Below are 10,781 nucleotides of genomic sequence, written 5' to 3'. Positions count from 1 at the left end.
TTTCTTTTCGAAGTCCTTACATCTCTGTACAGCAAATATCATACATAAATACTAAGCAAGTTTGGTATTAATTTTATTCTATTTTCTGTATAACTTTAAGTACATAAAGGTTCATTTCCGCAGGCCTCAGGAAATGGGTAGAAATCACAGGACAATCTCTCTTCCCACCAAAAGAAGTTGCATATTTTGGTAAAGTGTTTGTCCTAGAGGAAAAACTGAAATTTACATTAGCAATGCTGTGCAAGATTTTTACACAAGACCTAAAACCAGCCTGCAATGGAGATTTTAGTCCTCTGTTTAGGTGCCCAGACAGAAGCCAAAAGCTGTTGAGCATGACAGGGCAAGGAAGCAATGAAGACGGATGATGGGCACCCAGCATGGAAGGAGGAAGGGAAGCCAGATTCCTGGGAATGGTGTGGTTTTCCTTTTTTTTTCTCTCTTTTTAAGTCATCTCTGTAGGAAGGTGCTGGGCAGGGGCCCCAGAGAGAGGAAGGGTCCAAGACTCCTTTAGCTGGCCTGGGTGCAGGGCACCACCACAGCAGCTAACACAGGACAACCTACTATCTCAGGTTCGGGCAGATGCAGGATGGAATGCAGAAGAAAAGGAATGCTTACAGGAAATCATTTTGCTTGGAATGCTAGATGGCCAAGCTTCAGCCTTTGGTCCCGTGCAAACCCTTGCCTCACTTGTCAATAGTGAAAATTAGTTTAAGTTAGGAGAACCAACTAGGATCACACCAGCTTCTGCTATCTTCACGCTCATTGTTAGAAAAAGATTAACTTGTGTGAACATTGTGATCTGTTAATTCCTGGGGACTGCTTTATCCTTCCCCGAAGACTATTTGTTGGTCAAATAACCCCAAAGGCTGAAAGCTAAAACACACCTGTCCTGATGTGCAGTTCCTGAAAAATGGACTGGCTGTATGGTTGAGCTGATACGGAAAAGCTGCACCTTCCTGCAGAAGATCAAAGACCTGCTATCCCACCCCAAATCTCAGCCTGAGGTATATTTCAGTGAAGGCAGGTAGCTGTGCTTCTCAAAGCAGAGAAGCAGTTTAAGAGCAGAAAGGTAGAGGAAATCTAAAAAAGAACCGTCTTGATACAGATTTGTCCCACGGTGTGAGGGAGAGGGCAAAGAACCCAGTGGCACTTCGCTTATCCAGCAATTTCTGTCACTGTGGTGACCAACTTCCGCCCATTCCATATGGTCTTGAACTGCTCAGGGACTGGGAACTCATTCTGCAAATAAAGAAACAACAGGTTTAAACCCAAGCTAGGCAATACCCTGGGGTTAATTAAATCTTAACTTTCTCCCAATGCTTGCTCGCACTAAACTCTGAGAGCAAGTAGGATGTAATGAGAGAGAAACTGAATCCACCTGAGAAAGCAAGGCCGTGGAACTGGCAGCGCACTAGCTGCGCAACATCTTCTAGACCACCTCCCCCACCGCTGACAGTGAAGCAGCAGCGCAGTGTAGGAAGGAGAACAAAGGCTCCAAAGCTAGACAGATGTAGGTTTGAGTCTGTTTCTCACTGTTCACTGATCAGTGACCTTGCAGACTGTTAAACCTACGAGGCGTAGATGGGAATGTGTATGGCTTCACGGCACCAGCTCAATAGGGTGCTGTGATTCAATCCCATTCCTTTTTGACTACCCTGAGCATCTGCTCTGCCTAAGAAAGGCAGAAACCACCCTCCTTTGGGGGTCTACTTCGTGGGACTACCTCATGTGTCTGTGCCTGAGGTGTGCACTGCTGGGCTGCACCCACTTGGTGCAGAGTGTCCATCAGCTGCGTTGGAAGACTTCTCCTCCAACGCAAGTCTTCAGTCCCTTCTGATTTCAGACCATACTACTAAAGAGATCAAGGAACTTACGAAGTCATCGCCTTCTGTAGGAATGAGGACATTCATCTCAGAAGATTTGGCACTGACTATCTCACAATCCAGTGAATTCTTGCTCAGGTAAACGTGGCAGCCATCTGTTTTGTTGATGGAAATGGTTGGCACTTTACCCATTACCTGCAGGGGAAACCAAGAGCACTGAGTCCCAGCAGCCAGCAGAACAAGTTAGCTGTGGGAAAAGCTTTCACTGTTTCACGGGATTACATGAAAAACTCACAGGTGTACAAGATACTGGATACTAGGGGCGGGTGAGAATGGGTACTGGAAAGAGCTCGTGATAAGGGCCAACTCTTCCTGCCACATCCAAAGCAGCTCAGCTTACAGACTCTGTAGAGTCAGATTCCCACCACAGCAACATCTGTGGGTCGGCTGTGTCTCTTTCAATTAATTCCTAAGGGACTAAAGGAAGGAGCCAAGTATCAAGTTACCTGAACTTTGACATCCCTACTATTGATTATCTCCACAATGCCCACCACGTCATCGAACACCAGACCGAGTTTCTTACAGTTATCTAGGAGAAGAAAGGGAGCGGGTCAACAGTATAACTTTAAAGGAAAGTACTCGATTTAAGAATTAAGAATTTAAGAATCTCTAGAAATAGGGTAGCTATGGTTCCAGCCCTCTCAAGCTCTAGGACAGAGCCTGCCTAGGTCAACAACAAGAACTCACCTACTGTAATGGAGTTAATTTTGCCCTTGATTTGCAATGTTGAGTTGACACACTTGAATATGTAAGCCACCTGTTTCAGCTCTGTGTCATCTATCACCAGGTTGGAAACATTCTCCTGATTTTCCTGTTAAAGAGATACCCCTTTTAGGAATCTCATCATTAAGCACATGCCACCCCAAAACACAGACTATGCCAAACTTTCATTCTTGCAATCTAAGCCAGAACCCTGTACTCATTTGGCTGTGCTCCGTTTAATCGCTTTGTCCCCACTCCTTGTTCCCCCAGTCCTGGCATTTTTAACTCACCACTCTCCACTTCTTGCCCTCCAGTTCAAGTAGAGCTGGCTCCTTCTTTGTGACTGGTTTGGGGGAAGGACTGACTCCTGGTTTAGATGCAGAGAATGGTTTGGGGCCACTTCGTACTGGAGCACTCTGAGCCTTCAAGGCAGGGTTCTTGTGAGTCTTCAAGTCATCAGATACATGTTTCAGGGCTGTAAGAACAACAGCTGCCTTGTTCCTGTCCTTCATACCAGGGCTTTGGGCTGAGGCAATAACCAACTTTTGCTATCAGAAGTTAAACTGATCCTTAAGAAAAAATTCAAAGCCCCAAACCAGAGCCTTTGAGATGTTCTCTCACACACAGCTTTGGAGAAGCACTTTTATAATTTTTCTTCTACCCCAAGATTAAATTATAAAGTTCCACTTAAAAAATAAAAAAAGTGGAATGTGTGTGTATGGGGGGATGGGTATGTAAAAAGATCTAGAAAGACATTCTAAGTATCAGTATATACTCACAAAATACGTACGTAGTTTTTAAAGCAACAGAGGAAGAAAAAGTAGTATGTGATAATAAAGAAAATTTGGTAAAAGGAAAAGAACCCTCACAGCTAACCTACGACCTCCAATCAGTGTTAGCATTTGAAACTCCCCTTACAATAATTTTTCTATTCATAGTTGTTTTTTATTTAGATATAAGCATGCACACTGTTAAGAAATTTGGTTTAACCAATTAACACAATAAAAATTTTCTCAAGTTAACCTATAGTTTCTAACAATATCTTTTTGGGGGGCTTCCCTGGTGGCGCAGTGGTTAAGAATCCGCCTGCCAATGCAGGGGACATGGTTTCGAGCCCTGGTCCAGGAAGATCCCACATGCCGCGGAGCAACTAAGCCCATGCGCCACAACTACTGAGTCTGCACTCTAGAGCCCGTGAGCCACAACTACTGCGCCCACATGCCACAACTACTGAAGCCCACGCGTCTAGAGCCCGTGCTCCGCAACAAGAGAAGCCACCGCAATGAGAAGCCTGTGCACCGCAACAAAGAGTAGCCCCCACTCGCCCCAACTAGAGAAAGCCTGAGTGCAGCAACGAAGACTCAACACAACCAAAAATAAGTAAATAAATACATTTAATAAATAAATAAAAATATCTTTTTTTTAAGGAAAAACATTCGATAATCACCCTCAACAGGCTGACACGTGCCTTGCTTGTGGACACGGCCCAATCTATATAACCAATACTGGCGTTTCAGCTCCACCACTCCTAAACACTGCATGGTTCACTGCAGAAAAAGATTTAATGGCTGCATAGTATTGCGTCAAGAGGAACATACCACAGTTAACCATTTCTCTTACAGTGGGATATACAGGTTGTTACACCATTTTTAGCTACTGTGAACAACAATGTATAAAAGTTGTTCTTTCAGTGTTTTTATAGGTAGATTCCTAGGAGACTGCTGTATAATTTAGACTTCCACCTACTGTGTATAAGGGTGTCTACTTTCTCTACACCAACATCAGGTCATTCTTACGCAAATTTTCCATATGACTAACATACACCCTCTGAGGACGTGAACCACCCCCTCCAAGATGACCTCCTGAAGAGACCACACGGTAACTGGGAAAAACCTCTAGGGAAAACTGCCAGCACCACGTCTTGTCACCACAGGGTAGGTACTCTGTATATGCCCCTTAATATTAAATCACTTTCCTCTGAGGAGAGAGATTCCCCAAACTATAATGAGCCATTGTCAATTTCCATTTGAGCCAGCTCTGCTATCCCTTTAGGCAACCTGAAGGAATGTGACACCCCAAATGAATCTCCCATATACAAACCACGGTTCTGGTTTACAGACTGTCAGGTCTCTAGTCGGTAAGTTCTTGCCAAAACAACTTATTCACCAACTCTTCTTGCCAAAGCATTCACTTACCATGTGTGATGCTCTCCCCCTGATTAATCTGTGCAAACAGTGCTGAGCGTGAAGCAGACTCATCTGAGCCTGAACTGGTGGGGGCTGGAGGGGGAGGTGGGCCTGGTGGGGGGGGAGGAGGACCCGATCCAGCAGAGGGTCCCGATGGCAATCCACTCAGTTCTTTTGCCACAGGCCCCTGGAACAGTAAGTGCAGGTAACACAGTCAGCGTCTCTTCCCCTCTGTACCATCCCCAGTAGGGCCCTGCATGTGTCCAAGATACATGGGGTACCCACTGTGGCCCTTGATGCAATGATTAATGCTCCCTACCCACACCCAACTTGGCTTTATTCCTTCTCACCCTTTCCCAAGGATCCAACTCAACTCCGTTTTTCAACCTTCACATTTTTCCAGCTCTGAACCTATAGTTCTAAATACTTACTTAGTGTGTCACTGGTACCTCAGACTCACAAAGTCCAAGACTGATTTCACCATCACACCCATGTCTCTATTTCAGTGAGAGATATTATCAACCAAGCTTGACCATTCAATCTTCTTTGAGTCTTCCAACCCCCTCGATGTCATTAAATCAGTTTATTACCTTGGTTATATCTCATTCTTTTTTGTACCAGCCCCTAGTGCCATGAGCACTTCCATAGTCTGAGCATAAGCCCTTACCCCTAACCTATATGCTAAGACTCTTTTAAGGACAAATAGGATCATTATCACTCTCTTGCTCAAATACCTCTGATAGTTACTTATCACCTATTATAAAGTCTAAAGGTCTCAACTACCTTCCTTTCCAGCCTTTCCTCCTAAATATGTGACTCTCTCTCCTTATTGAAGCCAGATGACCAATCTCTACACTTACTCTGCATTTACTTTGTTTAAGCTTTGCTGTTTACTAGCATTCCCATTTCTCCCACTTCTGTCCTATACCTGAAAAGTCTGAGTATACCTCTTCAAAGTACAGTCTCTCCCAGTGAGAATCATTCTTCTCTTCTTCATACTCTGTAGTGTGTACCTTTATTATAGCACTTAGCTTGGTGATTTGAAGTGGGGTTTCGTATCTGTATTTTTAAGCTTCTTGAGGGTTGGCACAGTGTAACTCATCTGTCTCTCCTTCCAGCCCAATCATTGTCCCTGACCCATGTTTACTGATGCTGAATAGAACTGACTATTCCTTCTCTGACCCTTGCTTTCTTTACTCTTTTTCCCCTTTCCTTCTCTCCTTTTTCTTTCTACCCTCCACTCTGAAGACTAACATTCCTTCTTAGACCTTGGTAGTGCTAAAGTCTAAGAAACCTGCAGATCCTGGAGGTTTCCTGGAGCGATGAAGGGAGGGGAGGAGCACTCACCGTTTTGCTCCAGGCCAGGCCAGTGGCATGGAACTCCTTAATGTAAGCCTGCAGCTCTGTCCATATACTCAAGTAAGCTTTGACCCAGTCCACATGCTTCTTATCCCTGGGAGAATTAAAGAAGAACTCATCACAGGCAGTCAGGGTACATTACAATAGTGATTCCAGATCCCCTCCTATCTGTGAACTCACATCCTCTTGCCTGTGGCGTTTTTTAGGCTCTGCTCAATGGCGTAACTGAGCTTTCCTTCTTTTTTTGAACCTATTCTCTTACCCTAATTAGACCAAAGTCCATATGGATAGGGACTCCAGATTATATCTTTCTATCTCTTACAGCAGTATTCCTCAAACATTTTTTAAAAGTAGCAAAACCACTATTTCAAAGTAGACCTTAGGCAGAACCTAATATACAAAACTGATAAAAGCAAACATTCTGTGCATGAAGCCATGGTAGAGAGGTCTCTCGAGCATCACTGTGGATCTCTAGGACTCCAAGAAACTCAAGTGCCTTATAGCATAAGCCTTATGTCAAAAGTATGCCCTCCTAAGAAATTAAAAATAAAAACTTCTGTTAGGAGGAAATAGTCAGTATTAAATTATAGAAACAGCACTGCACTATAGTTCAAGTCTCCTCTCTCTAATTTAAAAAAAAAGTTAAAAAAATTTTTTTGGCTGCGTTTGGGTCTTCATTGCTGCGCGTGGGCTATCTCTAGTAGTGGCGAGTGGGAGGCTACTCTTCGTTGTGGTGCGTGGGCTTCTCATTGCAGTGGCTTCTCTTGTTACGGAGCACGGGCTCTAGGTGCTCGGGCTTCAGTAGTTGTGGCATGCAGGCTCAGTAGTTGTGGCTCGTGGGCTGAGAGTGCAGGCTCAGTAGTTGTGGCGCATGGGCTTAGCTGCTCTGCGGCATGTGGGATCTTCCCCAACCAGGGATCAAACCTGTGTCCCCTGCATTGGCAGGTGGATTCTTAACCACTGTGCCACCAGGGAAGTCCTCCTCTCTTCTTATACATTATTAGCTGGAAGAGTTTATGATTGTTTAGCATAAAGCCTAATTTCCTCAACTGTAAATTGCAGAGTATATGGTGGAGTATAATGAAAACATTGTGATGCTTAATCCCAGGTTACTGGAAGGATCAAGGAGCAGCCTGGTGTTCTGGGACATTTTTCACCCACATGAAGGCTTATTCCTTCACAGATGTTGGATAACTGATGATGGATAGAAGAAAGGAAGGGTTTGGAGAGTTATGCAGCTAAGTAATACCTGCCTGCAGTCACTCCAGCTCAAAACCAGCAATGGAGAAGTAGACACTGGTGGCCACGTGTGGTTGGACGTACAATGACTCCCCTTGTGCAATACCTGCAGTGGTCAGGCAGCCTTCATCTCACTTTACCTGACCACGTGAATAGTCAGGGTAATTTTCTAGTAAATCTTACTGAATCTTTTGCAACTGGGCCAGTTAGAAGTTTTCAACAAAGGAACAAAATCTTGACCACACAGGCAAATAAAAGGGCATTAGACCATTTTACCTCCTAAACCTGGAAGGGTAAGGATGAGAAGACTCGAAAGTCCTCTACATGGCTTCCCTGGTGGCGCAGTGGTTGAGAGTCCGCCTGCCGATGCAGGGGACATGGGTTCGTGCCCCAGTCTGGGAAGATCCCACATGCTGCGCAGTGGCTGGGCCCGTGAGCCATGGCCGCTGGGCCTGTGCGTCCGGAGCCTGTGCTCCGCAATGGGAGAGGCCACAACAGCAAGAGGCCCGTGTACCACAAAAAAAAAAAAAAGTCCTCTACAAACCCTGGAGAAAAAGCAGAAGAGGAAACAGAAACACTTCCTGCTTGCAAATACAGCTTCTATGAGCCAATATCTATCAAACTTTCCAAAAAGCAGCCCTGAGATAAGAGAACCAACACAGCAGCCAAAGGCAGTCTTAACTTAACACAAAGCACTACTCCAGCAAGTAACCAGCTGGGTTTGTCCTTTACCCCTTGAGGACAGGCTGGACTTACACGTCTTTGTACTCCTTGAGGACTCGGTTTGTATAAAACATGGCAGCATCATTCATTTCCTTCACATAGGGACCAGGCTTGGGAGCCTAGAAAAAGAGAAGCTGTCAGTGACTTGGGGCCTCTCCAGCCATATCACCTTGCCTCTTTCAATCTGTCCCTTCCCTCCCATGGAAGCTGTGCCGCTCACCATAGCCACCCAGCCCAGGGCCTGGATACTTTCGCTGACACCTGACAGGTGATTGAACAATTTGCTGCCTCTGTTCTTCTCCCGAAAGGTTATCACTTCTTGGATCTGCTCGGAGATGGGTGCCAACAAATCGGAAAGCTTATTCTAGAAAAAGATGCAAGAAAAGACTGAGGTTAGTGTATTTTTATAGAAGCCTTTATGTTGCTCAACTCTGATCCTCAAGGCAAGAATTCTTCACGAACTACAACAGCATGCAAATAAACTCTGTATTTATCTTGCAAAGATTCACATGGCTACAATACTGCTCATCATCTCACTCTCCTTAGACAGCTCTAACTACCCAGGCTGGATTTTGTGGTTCTTCATGATCAGGACCCATACTCCAGCTGTACCACAAAATTCTACCATTTCTGCCACTTGCCTCTTTTCTGTCCCACTAACAGCAGACACTAGTTCATTTCTGGGCTCCTCTCTTTCCATCTATCCGTGTGCTCCTCTGCGTCATGAGGGACAGCACTCCACCAACCACACCGGCCTCCTACAGCATCTATCGTCAGCACAACCAATTCTGGCACCTTATCACACACCAGCACAATTTATTAATGGACCCATGTAAACATGCTTTTCTTTGTCATTGATTCTTCAAAGACAAGGGCTTTGTCTTAGCCCTCTTTTATAATCCGTATAGCCCTCAACACGCTGCTAGCCATATAGCAGCTGCTGAGAAGAGATCTGTTGAATCAAATGCAATTAGAGGGCTTGGCACTTGAGCAGACAGCTTAGCAAAATGGATGAATCTTGTGTTTCTGTGTTTTCATCCGAAGCTTGGTTTCCTGAACATCTCATTTCTCAGATCTTAGCATGAGAACAGTCTAAAGCAGGAGTCGGCAAACTTTCTGTAAAGAGCCAGACTGTAAATATTTCTGGCTTTGCAGGCCATACGGTCTCTGTTGCTATTTTTCAACTCTGCCGTTGTAGTGCACAAAGCAGCAACAGACAATACTTAAAAGAATGGACATGGCTGTGTTCCAAAAAAAACTTCATTTAAAATAGGTGTCAGGCCAGATTTGGCCTGCAGACTACAGTCTGCCAATCCTCGATCTAAAGCAAGGGAAAGATAATAATGTCTCAGCTGCCTGATTTGTTGTGGAAAGTGTGGGCTTGGAAAAAAGGTTTAGACAAAATGCTTTAACTATTCGAGACAGATTAAAAATTAGAGTCTAACATATTTAACATTATCTTACGCTATTTTTACATTATTTAGGCATGCCAAGGGTTCACAGATATTAATACAGCATTAGTAGGAAGACTTATTTTATTAGCCTTCTGCCTAGGAAAGCCAAATGCAAAAAGAAGAAATGAAACAAAACTAAAATGTTTGGCTCTGAGAAAAATCTAAATTTTCTCTAATTTATTTTCATACTTGTGGCAGCATAAAATCTTGAGGTAGGAATAAAGTTAAAGAGAGATGCCTAACCACTGAAGGGTGAGGGGAGAAGCAGTGCTTTAGGAGTTTTAGGATCTCCCCAGCAGCCTTACTAAGCCCACCCATAGTGGAGCAAGAGAACCACTCTCTGGGTCCCAAAGGGCGTAAGGGACAATATGATGAATTTGGGCTAAGAATGTCTATTGAGAGAAGCAGCAAAGTCCCAGGGATAACTACAGTCCTAAGTAAAGTGATAGAAAAAAAGCCATTAGAGCCCAATAAATATATACTCAATGGCACATTCCCACAGTGGCGCTTAAAATCTGACTCTCCCTCTGGGACTTGGTGTGAACATACATGAGCCTAGTAGGTCTATCTTAGCATGTTGTGATAGCTTAGCAGAAAGCTCTCAACCTGTCCTGTGCATCAAACCAACTAGTAATGAACTTACGCCTGCTGGCTGCTGGCACTGAGAGGCTGTAACCAAGAGCGCTCGCTCCAACTTCAGACCCGTGTGGACCATCTCCGCCTGAAAAGGAGAGGAAAGGAGAAGAATCAGCTATCAATGACACTTTACAACTGGAGAGGTCCTGGTAAGAATAACCTGAAACCTCCACTTGCATGTACTCTGGTAGCAACCCAGGCACTGCATGTTGATTTCTTCAAGTACTCCTGATTCTTGGGACTGATGGCAGACTAATATATCATTATTCCTGCTGGAACTAATCAGGGATATAATCCAGAGTTGGAAATGAAGATAATTGGGGCTAGCTTTCGATGAAGTCAAGTCAGCAACTGAACATGCAGTGCGATATGAAGTGCACTGAAAATCCCTCTTACCTCTCATCACCTCCCCCGCCCTCCCAAATCTGTTCTCAAGAACTAGAGGTAAGAGTTAAAGCAAAAACCTAAATTTATGCCTCAAATTCTCAAGGTATTTACTCCTTTGTGTTAAAGCTATTTTTCAAAAGTTGGACCATGACCTATCACAGGTAATTAAATCAACTTTGTGACCCCATAACCTGCACTTTATTAAGTGAAGG

The 10,781-nt window shown here is 44.3% G+C and overlaps 1 protein-coding gene across 6 annotated transcripts in view; it reads right to left on the bottom strand.

Moving 5' to 3' along the window:
- Nucleotides 1-56: 56 nt before the first annotated feature.
- Nucleotides 57-10,781, bottom strand: part of CAP1 (cyclase associated actin cytoskeleton regulatory protein 1) — a 359,457-nt gene continuing 348,732 nt past the window's right edge. For all 6 annotated transcript variants that reach the window (XM_067725644.1, XM_067725647.1, XM_067725643.1 and 3 more), the window contains exons 4-13: nt 10,190-10,267; nt 8,313-8,456; nt 8,126-8,211; nt 6,119-6,224; nt 4,781-4,958; nt 2,876-3,060; nt 2,571-2,694; nt 2,330-2,412; nt 1,875-2,018; nt 57-1,239 (exon numbers count right to left, since the gene is read on the bottom strand). In XM_067725644.1, coding sequence (XP_067581745.1) covers nt 1,156-1,239; nt 1,875-2,018; nt 2,330-2,412; nt 2,571-2,694; nt 2,876-3,060; nt 4,781-4,958; nt 6,119-6,224; nt 8,126-8,211; nt 8,313-8,456; nt 10,190-10,267 — 1,212 coding nt within the window. In that variant the 3' untranslated portion in view covers nt 57-1,155. The remainder of the gene's footprint in view (nt 1,240-1,874; nt 2,019-2,329; nt 2,413-2,570; nt 2,695-2,875; nt 3,061-4,780; nt 4,959-6,118; nt 6,225-8,125; nt 8,212-8,312; nt 8,457-10,189; nt 10,268-10,781) is intronic.

The sequence above is a fragment of the Pseudorca crassidens genome, chromosome 2, assembly GCF_039906515.1.
Source record: "Pseudorca crassidens isolate mPseCra1 chromosome 2, mPseCra1.hap1, whole genome shotgun sequence".
Lineage (NCBI taxonomy): Eukaryota > Metazoa > Chordata > Mammalia > Artiodactyla > Delphinidae > Pseudorca > Pseudorca crassidens.
The sequence above is the reverse complement of the archived record's forward strand: the minus strand, read 5'-3'. Positions and strand labels throughout refer to the sequence as shown.